This window comes from Lepisma saccharinum, chromosome 11 (genome assembly GCF_977018435.1).
Source record: "Lepisma saccharinum chromosome 11, izLepSacc3.1, whole genome shotgun sequence".
In the NCBI taxonomy this organism is placed as follows: Eukaryota; Metazoa; Arthropoda; class Insecta; order Zygentoma; family Lepismatidae; genus Lepisma; species Lepisma saccharinum.
This window is the reverse complement of record NC_139239.1, coordinates 31,796,991-31,816,333: the sequence shown is the minus strand read 5'-3', so window position 1 is coordinate 31,816,333 and position 19,343 is coordinate 31,796,991. Positions and strand designations below refer to the sequence as shown.

Here is a 19,343-nt window from a genome sequence, read left to right as displayed (position 1 = left end):
GGAAGCAGCCATCATTCTTCAGTCTCTGATAATGCACACACAAACTTTTGTGAAATGTGAGAACATATTGTTTCTATTGTTGGAAACAAAACCGGCTATAAACAATGTGAATATTGTTTATTAGTAGTAGTAAATTTACTATTATACATACAGTATATAGCCAAAAGTCACCAGACACCCAGTGCTGTTCATTCCAAAGACACCAAACAGGTAACTAATAACATGTCGGACTTCCCTTCACTATTATTACAGCATTTACTCTTCGAAGCAGGCTTTCCACTAAGTGCTGGTATATTGCTGGTGGATTTTTTTAACTGTTGCCACAGTGTGGGCACCAATGCTATTGTCTAAAATGTCCTCATAAACACCACTGTTCATGTTGCCATTGGCCAAAACTAACAGCCCGAGCCCAAACCAGGAAAAAAACAGCCCCAGACCATGACACTACCACCACGTTCACTTGGGTGTCCAGTGACTTTTAGCTATATAGTGTATTTTATATATTTATTTTATTACAAATACATAAATTAAATCTTACCTCCATAATAGCTATATCACGACGTAGAAAAAATGACAAAGTTTTCAGTGGCAAAGGCTTTGCAATTGACATAAAGGTTTTGCACTTGTCAAGACCAAATAAAGCTTTAATTCTTCTGAAATGAACTTGCATTGCAGCTTTATGTTGTGCCATTAACCTGAAATGCCTGAAAAAAATACATACATAATTATTTCCTTACAATCTGTCCTTCATAAAAAAATACTAACTATTTGTAAATCATGACTGCAGACAAAAAAACTTATATAACAGTATTATATATGGTCACTATGTAACAGGTGCAGCAGTGAAACAGGCGATTTGGCAACACTGGAAATAGCAAGTTACGTAAGGAATCAGAAAACGGGAGTGGTGCCATCTGGACAACAAACCTTTGCCATTGACACTGATATCGGTGTTCAGTCGAGATGGCGTCATGGACCGGTGAACAACGCGCTTTTGCAGTGAAGGCGTTTTACAAAAATTCTGTGCGGCCACGTAGCTGTCGTTGTTTTTTGTAAAATGCCTTTATGGCAAAAGCACGTTGTTCACCGGTCCATGATGCCATCTCGACTGAACACCGATATCAGTGTCAATGGCAAAGGTTTGTTGTCCAGATGGCCCCACTCCCGTTTTCTGATTCCTTATGTAACTTGCTATTTCCAGTGTTGCCAAATCGCCCGTTTCACTGCCGCACCTGTTACTATACAAGCAAGTGTTTTATGGGACCAAATGTGGGTGAGAAGTAACTAGGCATTGAAAATTTACTGTAGTTTTTGTAATATTTAAGCAATCTCAATGATAGCTTTCTGTACATATACATTATGGAATTGGACCTAAAAGGAATGAGGAGACAGGTGAGTGGAGAAGGTTACATAATTCAGAAGTACATAATTTGTATTCATCTACAGATATTATTAGAATGATTAAATCAAAAAGACTTAGGTGGACAGGGCATGTGGCACAAATGGGAGAGGAAAGAAGAGTTTACAGGGTTCTTGCTGGAAAACCTGATGGTAAGAAACCTGTAGGAAGGCCAAGACAAAAATGGAGAGATAATGTTGTGATGGACCTAAAGGAAATTGGTAAGGATGGAAAAGATTGGATTGATCTTGCCCAGGAGAGGGACAAATGGAAGGCTTGTGTTGCTGCAGCCATAAACCTTCGGGTTTAAGAAGGCTAGAGAGTTAGTATGTGCCTACAAATTTCACAACATGATAGCCGATATGGTTGTAGGTCCTGCATGACACCATGAATGGCGCTACCTGAGAATGCTGCCAGTGGCGAAGTGTCCTATGAGGCCCGGAGGCCAGGCCGTATTTGTCTATTACGGATTATTTTATTACTTATAAATTTCATTAAACGACGCTTAATAAAAGAAAACTGAAATTCTAGGTTTTCCGATAATTACCGCAAGTTTGCAACCCTGCCTGCAAGTTTGCAACCGTATCTGCGCATTCAGCGAGGCCTGCCTGAGAGTGCCTCAGCTGGTCCCATAACAACCTATGTGATTCGTGCGGGAAAGCATAATTTCAGGGGCGCGTTCGCCTGTAATGTAAACTGAGAGGCCGGCCTCTTTCTCTCTCCCTGACTTCTGAAGAATGCCGATCGTGTACGAGTGCAACGAAGCAGGCAGTGGACTTACAGAGCTTGTTGAGAACCAGCATCTCCATGGAAGATTCAAGAGCTGTGCCGGGAGCGGAGCACACCCAGCTGCTAACATGTAGCGAAAATGTGTTGCTAAGACCTCTAAGCCTGGCCTCCTAACCTATCAAAGTAGGCATTAGAATTCTAACTGCAAATAATGCATGCAAGTTGGTTACCAGTGTTAAGTTTGGTGCTTTCAGTTCTTTTGAGGAACAGCTTTTCGCGAAGTGTTAGCTGCTGGATGTGTCCCACACCAATCTCGAACGCGCTACTTTTTAAATGGGGCAAAATACGTACAATGCAAACGTATAGAGAAAATCCATGTTACTGAAATTTTCTGGTCAGTGTGTTACACAGAAAGGTGTCCCGTGTTCTCATTTAGCATTTCATCATTTTCTAAATCATATTATATTTTTTTAAAAAAAGTCACCTGTTGAAGAAGAATTATATGCATAAAACAGTTAAAAAGAAATAATTGATTGATAGATTTAGTTTCTTTTACTTGGCTTTCTGCCATTTTTGGCTAATTGGGAAGATGAAGATGAGCGATGATATGATGACATTGACAAAGGGACACTCACAAAGAACACCTATGTCTAGGTGGGGATTCGAACCTGAGGCCCTTGTCGTAGCCGCTATTATAACCAATCCGCCGCGGAGGTCAGCATTAGAAAGAAATAAACGCTAAGTGATGATCAAGTGAACCAACCATTTCTGTAATGCGAGAAACATTTACAATACTGTTATTGAAGTAGCAAATTCACAGCATTTTTATGCCAAACATTACCAAAGCAAGGAATACCTTAAACTGTTTGAAGATAACAATACGAACCTCTGTTTATCATTATAATCTGGGCACTGAACTTCGAAAGGTTGAGCCCAATGTACAATACTTTTTTTTATTTGTGAATTCTGTTTCTTAAGATTTATTATCTTCTCTTGAAGCTTTTCCCATACTGATGCTATTCCTACAAATCTAGTTGGGTGTACTTCTGCCAGTGTTTGCAGAACTGAATTCTGGAAAGTACAATGAATTGTTGGAAACAAAGTACATTTTAACAATAATGTCTACAATTGTTTTAATATACTACAGCAGAGTTGTTTATAACAAATTCGTATTACCCTTAATCAATGTTGGAAATTATTTTTTTGAGAAAAGCTTTGTAAAGAAATTCATCACAGATTTCATAATTTTTATTGGGAGACATTAGAATAAATTCAGGACCTGTATGGAATGTACATATAAAGACAGTAGCAGTTGCCTACATGTATGTTATTTAATGAATTAAACAACATATACAAATTATGCTATTTTCATTATTCAGTAAGAACTTTCAATTTCAAAGTGAGCAAAAAGTAATAAATGATTCACACAATTAATCCCTTAAATTAAACATATTTTTTTTAATTTTAAATGGTTTATAAAGATTTATAGCCCATTTGTTGGATTTTTATTTCAGAATATTTCACATGTTTGCCGTTGACTAAACTCTGGCTTTGAATAAAACAGTCTAGTTAAATGCTTTTGTAATGTAAGCTGTGTTTAAATGAAAGTAAGCCACACAGACGATGTAATAAAGTAACTCAAATCAACTATAAAATTCAGATATATCAATCACAATGCTGGATTCTAAGAGATGTTCTTTACTTGAGACTTCATCAGAAGCAAAAGTAAGTAATAATAATAATAATAATAAATTCTTTATTTCCGTAGACCCATATCCATGGGTGTGGAAAACGTCATACAATACTAAATATTACAAATGGAGTAAGATTACAATAAAAAGAACAAAATGCAAACACAAAAATACAAATAAATCATATGGGTTAAACATAAACAGTTATAAGTGTCACATACTAAACTTGTAAAACAGATAATCCAAATATAGGAGACATACAATATCAAAAGAATTTAAATGCTTCAATTTACTAATCCAGTTTAACTATTGAAATTCATTGAGATTATATAGAGGTATACTGTTTAATTGATTTCAGTTTCTTGTGAGTTTCTGTAATTTCTTTGATGTATGTGGGAAGTTTGTTATGGTATTTTATTCCTGCAACATGAGGTGATTTGTCTGAGAGAACAAGTCTGTGTGCTTGCATGTGGAAGTTCTCTTTTTGACGTGGGTTGTGCTGATGGACGGTCGAATTCTTATCTAATTTACGGTGTTTTAGTACATATTCAATTACTTTGTAAATATATAAGGAATATATGGTTATAATTTTATTTTCTCTAAATAATTCTCTACATGAGTTTCTAATTGGTATTTTGAACATATACCTTATTGCTCTTTTCTGTAGAGTAAGCAATCTTTGAGTGTATTCCTGCGCAGCTCCTCCCCATGCTATTATGCAATATTCTAGGTATGGATATACAAGTCCATAGTATAGATTTGTGTTTATTTCAGACACATTATATTGTGTTAGGAGTTTTAGGAGATATAAGTTTTCCCTACTTTTTTGCATACATGGTCAATATGATATGTCCATCTTAATTTGTCATCAATAACTAAACCTAAAAATGTAACTGGATTTTCATAATTGATTTGATTACAATCTATTTGTAAGTTTATATTATCAAAATTGGGTTTATTTCCAGGATTGAAAGCCATATACATTGTTTTTTGATAGTTTACATTCAAGTTATATGAATTTAAGTGCTGAGTTATTATATTTACTGATATGTAGGTTTGTATTTCTAATTGTTCTTGTGTATTTGCACTGCATGTTATGGATGTGTCATCTGCGTATGTTAAAATATTTGTATTGTCTGGAGCGGGTAAGTTGTTGGTATATAGTATGAACAGTAGCGGGCCTAGTATAGAGCCTTGAGGGACTCCTGTTTTTGCATATTCAGTGTCAGATATAATTTTGTGAACCACGGAGTGTACTGTGGTCTATCCGTGAGAAAAGATTTTATCAGTTTGTATGTATTTCCTCTAATGCCAAGATTGTATATTTTTTGCATGAGCATAGAGTAGTCTAAGCAGTCAAAGGCTTTGGACAGATCCAGGAAAATAGCACACGGTATCTCATTATCTTCTAATGCATCTATAATTATCTCAATAAATTGAGAAGTAGCTGTACTTGTCGATTTACCCTTTTGGAAACCATGTTGTAGTGGACTAACTATGTTATATTTGGCACAGAATTCGTATATTTTGTTACAAATGATTTTCTCTAACAGTTTTGAGAAAGATGATGTGATCGTTATTGGTCTATAGTTTTTTATTTCTGTCTCCATTCCTTTTTTGAGTATTGGTTTAATTATACTTTTCTTCAGTACTTTAGGCACCCTCTAGTTCGGCTTCGGTTGGTTCGGCCGCCGGATGGTTCAGTCTGCCCCCCCCCCCCCCCACCTTGCTGGCAACAAGTCACCACTTGTTTGTCTAGCACTGGAAAGTATTGTGCTGTGCAGATCAGTCGTCTACAGCTCTTCCTATTGTGCAGACTTAAGAAGAAGAAGATGAATCTCCCAAAGAGGAGGAGAACGATGAGGGAAAAATGAGCCTTGCTGAGGGAACTGGCTGCTACTTACATTGAACAGTAGGCAGAGACCACAGCAGTTGATATTATGGTTGTTAAGAAATGGCGTGACTTTGCTAATAAAAAGTCAATTGACGAAAAAGTGCAGAAAAAATTACTGATTTCTTTTAAGATTTTTTTTAGTTTTGTAGGCGAATAATATATTTTAACAGTTCGATTTTACTTTAGGCCTACGTGTTTTCTACTCAGTAAAAGGAATACTGTACAGCATTTACTTTTTTTTATTGTCTCATATAAATTAGTGACAGTGTTTATACTGTTGTGTTTTGTGTTTTTCATTTCATTTTCATACTTAATGAAGCAGATATCAGCAGTTGCATTTGTGAGTGAAGGTAAAGAAAGTAGATGACACCTGACAACGAGAAAAACATCATGTTGTCAGTAAGTACTAAGTAGGCCAGATGTAGTTTTTTTGTACATTAAAATACACTTAAACATGGTTTAAACTACCATATAACTAATTTTAATGTATGACCATACCGTTTATAGGATTCATTGGTCTTTTTTGCATTACTTCGGTTCATTCGGCCTACGGTTCGGTCCTGAGGTGGCCGAACTAAAGGGCGCCTACTGTAATTTGATTTAACTAAAAGAAATTGGATTATATTTGGTCAGATTACATTATTTACATTACCACCAATCACATATGCAAGGACTGAAATATTATAAACATATTTCAAGATATTCCCATGTAGTTGAATGGTTAATTCTATCAGCTTGGTATGAGCGGTTCTGGGTTCGATTCCTGGTTGGATAATTGGGAAGCTATTTGTAAGCAAATGTCAGGAACCCCATTCTAGAAAGCCAGAAAACTGGTAATGAAACTAGATGTGTTGACCAATTGTCACTCAAAGGAAAAGCCACTAGGCAGGCCTTGACCCTCAAAGAGTTGGTGCAGCATATAGTTTATTTTATTTTAGCACATTGCAGAAAGTACTTACAACTATTTTTGTAGGCTTCTCATTTTGAATGATATATCAAAAGTAAGACTGAGCTGATACCAACACTGTATCTGCTGATGTCAGGGATATCAATTTAAATTTAATCACTGATACTTTTCCAGAGTCCAGCTCTCTCATGGAGTCTGCAAAAATGTTGCACAGAATATTCATGGAGTTTATATATCCTCGAAATTATGCAAAATGAATAGTTTTCCTTATTTTTGCAACAACGTTGTGGGGAGATCAGTGTCAATGGAAATCAATAAGAGTATCACAATTGATATCAGAATCGATTCAATGTGGCATTAGGAAGTACAGGCAAAATTTTAATCCATTCCTTTCAATTTAAAAAGTAAGTCCTCCTTCTCAGTAGAAGAATAATACTAAATAATAATAATAATTTATTTCTACAATAAAGAGTGTGTATATACAGGGTGTTTCTAAAGGTCGTTTACAACGCTTGGGAGGTGATTCCTCACACGAAAACAAGCAAAAAGTCTAAGTTCCATTTTTACGACTGAGGCTTCGTTTCCGAGATAGGAGCCTCGCAAAAGGTGACAAAGTGAACGTCACACCTGACTGGGACGAATACTATAACAGATAGAGAGGCGGTTCCAAGGGAATCATAAAGGAATCGTATGTGCACAGTCCGGAAGTCACCATGAAAAGTTCACTGCACGCATGCGCAATGGAGTCCTCAAAGGAATTGGGGATTTCCAGCAAGAACAATGCATGGAAAGGGTATGTAACGCAGCAAGAAGGACCGTGACAATGAGAAATGCGTTCAAGACAACACATCCCGACCTCAAACATCAAAACATGAGCACCGAACACAAAATCCGAAAAGTTGAGCACGGTTGAGCATGGCCACAAAAAGTGCATGTGGGTTGTCAAAGTCCCATACATGACTGTTTCTACTATTGAAGACATCCTTCCTGGTGAAAATGGCTTCATCTGTCCACAATACGTTTGCCCCGAAGTGAGGGTTTGTGTCCAGCTGATGCAACAACCATTGGCAAAACTCCATACGAGGGCGAAAGTCACGAGGTAACAGTTCTTGTACTTTCTGCAGTTTAAAAGGGTGCATTCCTTCCTCTGACAACACTCACCAAACATTCACATGAGACGTGTTTCGTGCCCGAGCGAGCACTCGCGTGCTGGTGCCAGGATGTTCTGCGACCGCTGTTAACACATCTTCTGCAAACTGATGTGTGCATACACTTCGGGGTCTTCCAACTTCTTGCCGCGGTGGTAACACTGACCCTGTTTCACGCAGTCGACTGTCCACTACCTGAAAGAAGGTGTGAGACGGTAAACGTCTATGTGGAAAGCGTTCTCCATAAAGACGCCTTGCCTCGCGGCTATTACCACGTGCCTCCCCATACATGAGATGCATGTCTGCTAGCTGCTGGGTCGTATACGCAGCCATCTGTGTAATAGGGAGCTGGAACTGCAAAGTATCGTTTTTGTTTAACACTGGCACACTGCACAAATTGGCCGTATCACCGTACGAACACCACAGACCAATTGTTGCGATACTTGACTTGGCCACTCCACCACGTCAACTTCTTTCTATACAACATACTAGTACTCTTCAATGCGTATGACAACCTAGAGCGAACTGCTGATCATATCCCAGCACCTGCAACACGACTGGGACGACTGCCGGAGAGAACCAACCCTTCGAGCTCCTCTTGCGGGTACAGCAGTCATGAAGGTCAAACGTAGACTACGAGAGCCAGACTTGCCTGTGCAGCGCTTCCAAAACTGGTCTTTTTTGCGTCACAATGATCGCGTGCGAACACTTTTGGTATTGCTCCCCACCCCCTTAGTGTGGTGAAAGTGACATCTTCGGTTGGTGTACAGTGACACGGATTGTCTGTGCGTAAGATATTGTAGCATTTGTTGTTTGTTGTGTGTGTGTGGGGGGGGGGATATTACGTAGTTGTCGTGTGTAAAAATACACGTTGTCGCAATCATCTGATATTGTATTTTTCTTTCCCTCCTCCTGGTGGAGTAATGTGTCTCTCGTATGCCACATGACATGATTCGTTCATTCCTCGCGTGTAACTGGGGTATGCAACCGTGCTCAACTTTTCGGATTTTGTGTTCGGTGCTCATGTTTTGATGTTTGAGGTCGGGATGTGTTGTCTTGAACGCATTTCTCATTGTCACGGTCCTTCTTTCTGCGTTACATACCTTTTCCATGCATTGTTCTTGCTGGAAATCCCCAATTCCTTTGAGGACTCCATTGCGCATGCGTGCAGTGAACTTTTCATGGTGACTTCCGGACTGTGCACATACGATTCCTTTATGATTCCCTTGGAACCGCCTCTCTATCTGTTATAGTATTCGTCCCAGTCAGGTGTGACGTTCACTTTGTCACCTTTTGCGAGGCTCCTATCTTGGAAACGAAGCCTCAGTCGTAAAAATGGAACTTAGACTTTTTGCTTGTTTTCGTGTGAGGAATCACCTCCCAAGCGTTGTAAACGACCTTTAGAAACACCCTGTATATATGTATGAAATTTATGATCTAAAACAGAAAAACTGAAGAATTTACCTCTTCGGAGAAATAAACAGTTGCCCCAATTGTGGTGGGTAAATAAATGTCTGAAATCTGGAAAAATGCAAGAAAATTCTTATAATATAAAATATATCAAATACTATAATTTTCATCAGCAACTTCTTTCATGCAAATATATGTTTGACTAGATGAAAAAGAAACTGAAATTTTCAAATCTCTTAGCACACTTCACTTTATCACTAACTTTACTACACTGCCTTTACATGAAGGTTTCATAAAGTCAGAGTTTGATTTAAGTCCACTTTATATTCATAAAGCTTAATCAGGACTGGACCTAAAGTTTAAAGTGAGCTCCAAACCACTGTGCAATGGGGATCAAACCTAGCATGCCTTGATTTGCAGGGTAACAGCATCCACTTCACCATTGGGAAGGTCACCTTTATATAATTTCCTAGAATTAATAAATAGCTGTAATCATACTGAAAAATACTGCGTATTTGAACATTAACTTTACACAAAGAGGATACATAAATTATACATTTATATTCATAAAAATAATAACTAAATGTCAGAATATTGTGCTAAATTACATGCTATTTATAGATATATCAGATGTGTACTATGTTGGTAGATACTGTTAGCATACTGATTAATGAAGCAGTAACAAGTGCAATGACTATTAAGTACACCGTGTACACAAAGGGTTTGACACATTTTAATTATTAATAAATTAGAAACTAATGAAACAAATAAACTGGTAGTAATAATAGATAGATAAACTCAAAAAGTTTTATGTATTTTATTCCTAAAAGTAACTGTTTATCAAAGGAAATGTAACACACATAAAGTGTGGATGTATATAAATGTCTACAGAAATGCAAAAAGTATTTCTTGACTTACTTCCCCCTTCCCCCATCCCTCTCCTTGTATCAACATGTAAATGTTGTTATTTATTATACTTTTTGAAGAAACATGTTAAACTTATTCTGAAAATCACAATAAAACATAACAAAATTTCTGGTCAAAACATTCTTAGAAATAACACATAATCATTAGCTGGCTTACAGGGGCGCCGCGAAATGTTCCAATATTTTCACTAAAATGACACTTACTTAGTTACTTGTTAGTCTATACATGGTTTTAGAATCGGATCATCACATCAATCCAAATATGTGCTTATATTTATTACTTTTTACATATAAAATGTATCTGAATTTGAAATATATATGTTTATTTTTTAATTTAAGGCAAGCAACCTAACCACACTAACAGAGCGTTGCAAGGCCTACACTCTGACTAGGGCACCACATAGAAATCTTGAAACACTAAGGGTGCCATGAAATGAAAAACTTTGGGAACCCCTGTGTTAGATAAAAATTGAACATTTGCATTGAAGCTAAAGACCTGAAATTAAAATCTTAGAATTAGTCTACATTCCTTAATACTCAAATTTACAATTATTCCCCAAAAGTATTTTACTGCATATAATGTGAAGGAATTGATTATAATTGCTATTTAAATTGTAACTAAAGAAAAAAGATCAATACCTGTGCAGAAACACTACTCAGAGGAAGATAACTTATGAAAACCTCATTTTGCTCTCTAGTTTCAAAATATTCTGCAACAATTTTAGCAGCAAAAATCAAATTGTCATGGCTGAGCATTATGCCAGTTGGTGAACCAAATGCACTAGGCTGGAAAGATAAAAGACATATACCAAAGTGGTTTGGTGGTAAAAAATAATGACACTTAACATAGTAATTTCCTATAAATATATTTCTAGTGGTTGTGAACAATGATAAAGGATTCGAGGATGAATCATGAACTATTTTCCTATAGTTTACGGTTATTACAAGCATAAGAAAACAGTTTTTCTTTGTGACGTTTCAGGAGAACACACGCTCCTTTCATCAGACATTTATTTTCATTTCAACGTCACAAAGAAAAATTGTTTTCTTATGCTTGTAATAACCTTAAACTACAGGAAAATAATTCTATAATGCAAGCAATGTGTACATACAAGAAAAATTATGAATCATGAACTGTTGAAGACATTGAAATTATCTTGCATGACATTTTTGACAAATGATACAAAGCCCAAGAAAGCTGAATAGAACCAGAATAAAGTTCTGATCATACGTAATAAGATTTGAAATATGAGTCCACAATCAATTACATGCTGTGGGAAGGATATAATGTGATTTATAACCCCTCCACCCATTCACTTTTTTGGCTCAACTTTTTCATTTTCTGAAAAGAAATGTAACTGTCTGTTTATCCCTCAACTAGCTAATTGCAGCACCTATTATTGTAAATGCTGGTTTCTGTAGTATCGTAAATATATGATATAAAAGGTAGCTTTTCTAAGCAGTGTAGAGTTTCAGATTTTCAGTACACAAAAACAGTAGATATGGGATGAAATTACATCATGCAATATCCCGAGAACAGAAAGTTTTCACTTTTGCCAAATACAGAATAACCAGGATCAGAGAAGTACTGCCTCAGGCCTGCAGTAGGTAAAAATGTTTAGTAAAGGAACACAAAATGATATAACCATCTAACATGACTGCATGGCCTGACAGTTATAACTAATATGGCAGTCTTACAATGTTAGACCCATTAAGCTACCACATATATAAATCCATCCCTGATAAGTACTACATTGTTCATTGTCCGGTTTAACAATAATACATATCAGTGGCGACTCCAGGATTAATCATCTGGGGGTGCTGAGGGGTTGTGAAATAAAATTTAGAGGGTGCGATGTTGAAAATTTAAAAAAGAGCATGAAATATGCATACATGTTTTATCAGAGGCGCAACCACGAATTTTTTGTCTGGGTGGGGGGCAAGTACCATGATAAACGTGCCAATAATAATAATAATGACATTTTATTATTGTTAGTAGTAGTAGTAGTAGTAGTAGTAGTAGTAGTAGTAGTAGTAGTAGTATCAAAGACGTTATTATCGTCGCAAATCACGTAAAAAGGGTAGAAGTCGGTGCTAAAGCATTTGTGTTGGACAAACGATTTGAAATATTTTATCAACACCTTCAATTTCACATTAGCTAATAATTGAAAACAAGCACACAAGCTGTATTTTTGAAAGACAGAAAATGCATGACGAATATAATTCTCTTGTACATATGACATGTATAACTTTCAAGTAGAACATATGTTTTACATATATTGCAACTGTCCCCAGTGTGGAGCAGTTAGTTGCAATATTTTAAATAAAATAACTTTTCAAATGTTAATGAACACATTAGTATATTAACCAATTTCTACAGTCACTATAGTAACGAATAACAAACAAAATAACATCAACATTGAATAGAGTAGCACAACAGAATTTTCTTCATTCTTTTCAGATTATTCTCAAAACTAAATAACAAAATATAATTGCAAAAAATGTATTTGAATTAAAGAATAGCCTCCTCCTCCAGTTGAAAACCTTGACATCATACTTTGATGTAGAAATACGTATATTTTTCAAATGTAACATCTTCAATATGCAACATGCAGCAACGTAAAAAAAATAAGAAAATACATATGCAACATGTTAACACTAATTTGTGTACACATTCAGTTTCTCATCCGCCTCATAACAAACCTACAGCAAAAATGATATAAATCTCTCAAATTTGCGGGCTCCTCTTCATCCAAACAATTGTTCATGCCTTTAAGGCCAAACTGCTTAGTAGTAACAGTCTGAAGTACATAGTTGGTCTTACTTCTCTCTCCGCGGTGGCTCAGTCGGTAACGCATCTGACTACCATGCTAAAGGTCCTGGGTTCGATCCCCGGCCGGTTCAAATCCGGGAACTTTTCTAACGATGGAAGTGGCCCCGGCGCCCACCCAGCGTTGAATTACATGGGTACCCTGGGGGGTAAAGGTGTCAGGGGTGTGATGCTGATCACATCACCCTCACTCACGACAGGATCAAGAAAGTGTGGGGCGTTACCCCCACACCCCCTATACACCTTCATGGCGTGGTGCTATGCAGAGGGGAGCACTTTACCTTTTACCTTTTATACAGAAAACAATGATATTGCTTGCTTCGCTAGTAAGAAAATGTTTGGCTTCAAATTATTGCAAACTGAAAAAAATATTAATTTAATAGGGCACTGCATTCTCTCTTTTATAAAATTTTAATTTAGATTTAATTTAGCTACTGCTCTGAAATTTTGCAAAGTTATGAAAAAATTATGAAATGTATTTTTATTTGCATAAAATTTGAAATCGAGGATGGCAATTGCCTCTCTGTGCCCCTCCCCCACCCCCTACAGGTGCCCCTGGTCATCTGGAAGAAAAATTAAAGAAATACTTGAAAACTAATTCCATCTTGAGTATCATATTGTCATGCTACTCTTAGATTCTGCTAGCCTTCCTTTTATTTTTACGTCAATGTTTACTTGCTCCCCAAAGAATTGATTTCCGACCAAGGATGGGGGAGTAATGCCCCCCCCCCCCTGTGGTCACGCAACTTTTGTCTGCCACAGATGCTGCGGTGCCAGGACAAAACGTGTAGTGCACGGCAACTTCATCTTTGTTAAAATCCCCTTCTGCCACACTATCCCTAATGAACTGTAACATTTCTTCGCAAACTTTGGGCTCCTCAGCAAAGTCTGAAATGGTACTTGACTAAACATGTTACGTGGAACATCTAGAACGTACTAACAGGTAAATTACCTGTCATGATACAAGTCGCATTAAATAATTTCCCGAACATGGCCTGATGATATCTTGAAAGCACCTGAAATTTTTGTTTCAGTGCAAATTGGAGAAAAGACGAACAACAAGTAGGTGGACAATATAACCATTTAACAACAATACTGACAAAAGAATAGGCAATGGCCTCTTATGTTTGTAGAGACTGCCGACAGTACAGGAAAATATGTGCGGCTTCTCTTTCAATTCTTGGCTGTTGTATACAATAACAGCAGTCTCACTACAATACCTAACTTTCGGGTGCTGGTTTTGATTTGAATAGGGGGTGCAGAAGGGGGTGCCGCCCCTGATACATATGCATACAAATGAAATAGTAATGTTTCTTGAATAGATTTCAAATTATTTCAGTACATAAAATTGTATTCGAAAAGTAAATAATAAACTTTTGGCAATATATTGTTTTTTTTATGCTATTTTGCATATTATTAAATATGCTCTAGTTTACGATTGAAGAAATTTCAAAAAAGATTTGATTACATTTAATGTGCAATATTAGAGCAAACAAAATACATATGGACTTACTGTAAAAACTATGGAACAGCACTGATTTATGGCAATTGATTCTATCCTTCTGTTTAGTTCATCATCTGTTTCTTCCTCCACAATTGTTCTTAGTTCATTCCACTGAAATGAAAAAAAGATATGAATGTATATATTTTCTTATTTACGTCATTGTTTCTTTCACCTCTAACTGTGAGAATGAGGATGAAGTGATGATTACTTGAATTTGATGAACAAGTAGTCTCAAAAAGAACACTCACGTCCAAACCTGGAACTTCTAGTAGTGAAATTGTAAGTGGACTGCTCAAAGAACTCAACCACCAATGTGGTCACTCACTCACTCACTCTTTCTCTCTCTCTCTCTCTCTCTCTCTCTCTCTCTCTCTCTCTCTCTCTCTCTCTCTCTCTCTCCCTCCCTCCCTCCCCCCATCTCATCTCACTGCATTATATTCATATCATTGCTTGAACTGGGAAGATATGGCACAATACCATCCTCCACCTTACAAATTTGCATAAAGCATCCGTTTCCTGTTTCACTATTCACATTTTTGTACCATGCGAGCGTACCCTCACAACAATTTTCCTTTGAGCACTAATTAATACAAAAATAAATAACTAATAATGCTTACATTGTAAATGCCAGGTTCTTCAGATTTTCTTCCATACTGCACAATAGCTTTCAACTTGGGTAACATATCCTTAAACTGCAACACCTTTTCTAGAAGCTCATTGTGAACTACAATTATATTTGCCCTACTGTTTCTAGCACATTGCAAACAAACTGTAGTAGAATATTTTGTAGGTATTGCTGCAGAAATTCCCCTGATAAAAAAAGAGAAGACATTTGTTACAATAGTGACTTTAAAATAAAATAAACAGAGCATTATAATTATAAACATAAAGACAACTTTTCTATCCTTTTGTGATAGTAGCTTTTAGCTGTATGCAGAGTCAAACAACACGAAGTTAATGAATATATGTCATCTATTTCTTGATACTAGTTAGTGGCAATAATGTCTCCTTCAAAATACCCCTATTTCCTTTGTTCTTGCATTGTCTAAACTTTTCTTCTTATACAATAAAACTTCTTCCAACGGACACCTCTGAATAGCGGACACCTCTAAATTATGGACATTATTAAATTCCCTTGGCAGAAATACATGGGGTTTAATGTCAATACTACTTCTCAATAACGGACATTCTTAATAACGGACGGGGACACTGGAAACTACCTTCCCAACACAAATAAAACTTCTTAATAACGGACAGCCTGAAAGAAAATGGTCACAATTCCTGGAATTCGACACAACAATGGCCAGTATTTCGAACTAGCCTGCATTGTTTCATGTTACACCAAACGTGTTTCTTTTTAAAAGTGCAGACAGTAGACAGTATTCTTTGTGGTTATCTTGAGAAGTGTGTGTTACTTCTGCTACGATGTCGCAGAAACGCAAACCACTGACTTTAAAGGAAAAAGTTGGAGTCATCAACATTATGTTCATAAAGTACGTAGTGTAATATGCTTATCCTATTGTGTAACATCCTACACTTTTTTCTGAATAGTGGACACTTCTTAATAACAAACATATATTTTTTCCCCAGGCCTGTCCGTTATTGAGAAGTTTTACTGTACATATATAAGTATAATATGATAATCTAAAGTCGGCTCTAGGTACCCATACATTGATTTGTTTGATTCACTTGGTTTATTTCATTTTGCTTTTCTGCAACTTTGGCTAATCACAAAATTGAGGAAGAGTGATATGATGAAATTCACGAAGGGACACTCATAAAGAACACCGATGTCCAGGCTCGATTCAAACCTGGTACTCCTGGCAACATAGTGTGCTTTGCTAACAACTCTGCCATGGAGGTGAGCATGGTATGCATACAGCACACACAATTCCATTCATATTTCTTCAATGTCACAATGTCTCAGTTGCAGTTATAGTATGTGTACATAATTGTGATGTATCTGTCTCCTGCATGCTGTGTGGGATGTGTGGGACATTACCATAAAAACTGATCAGAAAGTTGAAGGACTTTGAAAAAATTGGAAATCTTAGGACTCAATTTGAAAGCACCAGTCACCAGTAATCCATTTTACTGGACTGGTAGTATACTTAAAATGATTCTACAACTAAGCTGTTCATCTCTTTTCATTCCTCTGGTTGTGCACCGAAGAGAGAAGTTCATATCTGCATTATGGGATGGAATGACAAAGAAAAACTGTCGACTTTTCAAAAGTTCTAAACGACATGACATATTTTGCATTTTTTTAAAAAAAAAATCTATTCAAATTAACAAAAATTTACATGGATAGAGAATTTAGAAGAAAAAAGAGAATATGTCTGAGAAAAAAAAAAGATTTATGGTAACTCATACATATTGACAGCCACGTAGCCAGGGGGAGGGCTCAGGGTGCTGGAACCTTTACCCCTCCCTCCCAAAATCCTTCAAATATCAAATTTAAACAATGTACAGTGGCAATTAATTTTACTTCATTAGCAAGATTAAACATCTTGTATAACAAGTTGTAATATATTGAGAAATTCATCTTCAGTTCTACCCCCCAATTTTTTTTACCTGCTGATAAGTGATGAGCCCCTTGCTACAAGCCTGCATATTGATATTTGCCAACCTCTATGCCAGAGTGGTTAACACAGTGCACTACAATGCCAGGGATCTCAAATTCAAATCCCAGCCTAGGCATGGTTATTCTTTGTGAATGTTCCTTCATCACTTTCATCAAATCATCACTCATCCTCATTGTGATTAACCAAAAGTGGCAGAAAATCAATGTAAAATAACATAATTCAATCAATCAAAACATATTGATATTTTTTTGTTGACGTTGCACTTACCCAGCCAAAATAGCCGCAAAATAAGATATGAACCATTCAGGAGAATTATATCCCAGAATGCAAACTGAATGGTATCTTTGAAGACCAAGTTTTATGAAAGCTTTTGCATAAGTGCAAATATTAGCATAATATGCCCGATAGGTACTAAAATTCCATTCATAGCATCTCTTCCATGCCAAAGCAATACTAGAAGAAAAATTGCTTGCTGCATTTTGAAGTAGTGTAGGTATAGACATAACAGCCACATCCACATCATTGTCTCCTCCGCATCTCAGTTTCACAGGATCTTCTGGTTTCAAACTGTAGGAAGCTGTAGTGAAAATTATTTGATCTGGACCTGAAATTCATGAAAACGGTACTAATGAATTGGATGGACTTCCAGGCAGGAGATTTTTGTGCTACGGTTATACAGAAACTAATTCCATGGTACCAAAAGAGATTGGTAAATAATGGTGAGCCCATGTAGAAAAATGAAATAGATATATATATGTGTTTGTAACCACTAATATACGTTGCATTTTTTTAATCACCAATTTGCCCTTACTTTTTAAATGTATCTCACAAAATATATAAAGAGGGCTGTCTCAGACAGAAAGATATGGACAGTGAATAATATTACAATTATTCCACATCTAATAATTTAACTTCAGCTACTTCCTAACTTAACAACTAAGTAAAACTTGAAAACTGTTTGAGCAAAGATTGTACCTTAGTTGAAGAATATAAAAATGTATTGTTATGCATAGAATTAATAGAAATCATCTTTGCTTTAAAAGAGAAGATATGTAATTTTGCTAGTCTTATTTTTTATAACAGATTAGTCTATTTTTCTATTTGTTATTTTTTGTTACACACAATGTAAACATGCTTGAATTAATTAATGATGTGTAAATGAAAGTTAATATTACCTATTATTACTGGTTCAGATTTCACAAGATTTAATATTTCTGAACTTTCATCTGAAATATCTTCAGTTTCCTCTATGCTTGGACATTCTTCAACAGTTTCTAAGTCTTCAGTAAGTGGCTCTTCTTGTAATTGTTCTTCACTATGTTCCATATCAAAACATCTGCTTGTTGTTCTATTATGGCACTCTACACTCTTCAAATGTGTTTGTTATCTGCAATAGAGATCAAGAGTGTTATGTGTGTATATCAAAATAAATCAAGTGCAAATAAAAGATAAAAGTAAATTAACTAGTTGATGGATCAAAATTTAAATTAGTAATGAAAATTATCCAAATTTTGTTCTTTGAGCACAAGAAAATTATTTTACAAACCCATCTAATTCTTGAAAAACTATCAAACTTTGCATTAAAGTAAATATGTTTGAATAAAATTTGCATACATATTGCATAAGACTACACTTAAAAGTGTTAGTTGAACTTAAATACTCATTTCAAACAAGTTAAATAAGCACAGTTTCAAACACAGAAAAGGCTGCTTCCTTATAACTAATTGTTGGCCATCCATGACCTGTAACCATTCTTCTAAACAAACTTTAAAGTGGCTAAAATAAATATTGACTACAGTTTCCTATTGAATCATGAAGACAATATTTACTTTTGAAGAATGCTAAGTCTTTCTAATGCGATAAATGTTAAAATGGACAAATCAACTATAAAATTTGATGCTAAATGGAAGTTATAACATCTATTTGCTGTATGAATCTTCTTAGTTCAGAAAACATGAAATTCCGATTATGATTTTTTTTTAACAATATTTCATTTTATCTAACTAGTGATTTTCCAACAAAATATCAGATATCACTAAGTAGCAATTCTGCTTTTTAAAGCAAGCCTAGTCTGAATTTCTCCTCTAATAATGGGAGATTAAGCTGTGTTGATTAGTAATATACACACTAGTGTGCTGCAAAGAGCATTTTTTGCTCGAGTGGCAAATAGTTTGCATGAGCAATGGTAGATGGCATGCAGAATTGATAGTTCTTCCGCTCTTGAGCAAAAAACTACTGAACGAGTGAAATACACTCGAACTCTCAAACTCTCAAACCCTATTAGTAGATGTATTTCCGTAATTTGTCTACAGTAGTGGGC

General features: G+C 36.0%; 1 protein-coding gene across 1 annotated transcript in view; it reads right to left on the bottom strand.

Annotated features, from left to right (window-relative positions):
- The window catches only part of LOC145994988 (long-chain-fatty-acid--CoA ligase ACSBG2-like), a 36,130-nt gene extending 17,437 nt beyond the window's left edge, over positions 1-18,693 (bottom strand). The window contains exons 1-9 of the mRNA XM_083131522.1: positions 18,570-18,693; positions 18,199-18,410; positions 17,291-17,627; positions 15,056-15,248; positions 14,448-14,549; positions 10,744-10,890; positions 9,233-9,289; positions 3,015-3,199; positions 539-704 (exon numbers count right to left, since the gene is read on the bottom strand). Of these exons, the coding sequence (XP_082987648.1) occupies positions 539-704; positions 3,015-3,199; positions 9,233-9,289; positions 10,744-10,890; positions 14,448-14,549; positions 15,056-15,248; positions 17,291-17,627; positions 18,199-18,349 (1,338 nt within the window). The 5' untranslated portion in view covers positions 18,350-18,410; positions 18,570-18,693. The remainder of the gene's footprint in view (positions 1-538; positions 705-3,014; positions 3,200-9,232; positions 9,290-10,743; positions 10,891-14,447; positions 14,550-15,055; positions 15,249-17,290; positions 17,628-18,198; positions 18,411-18,569) is intronic.
- Positions 18,694-19,343: the final 650 nt, after the last annotated feature.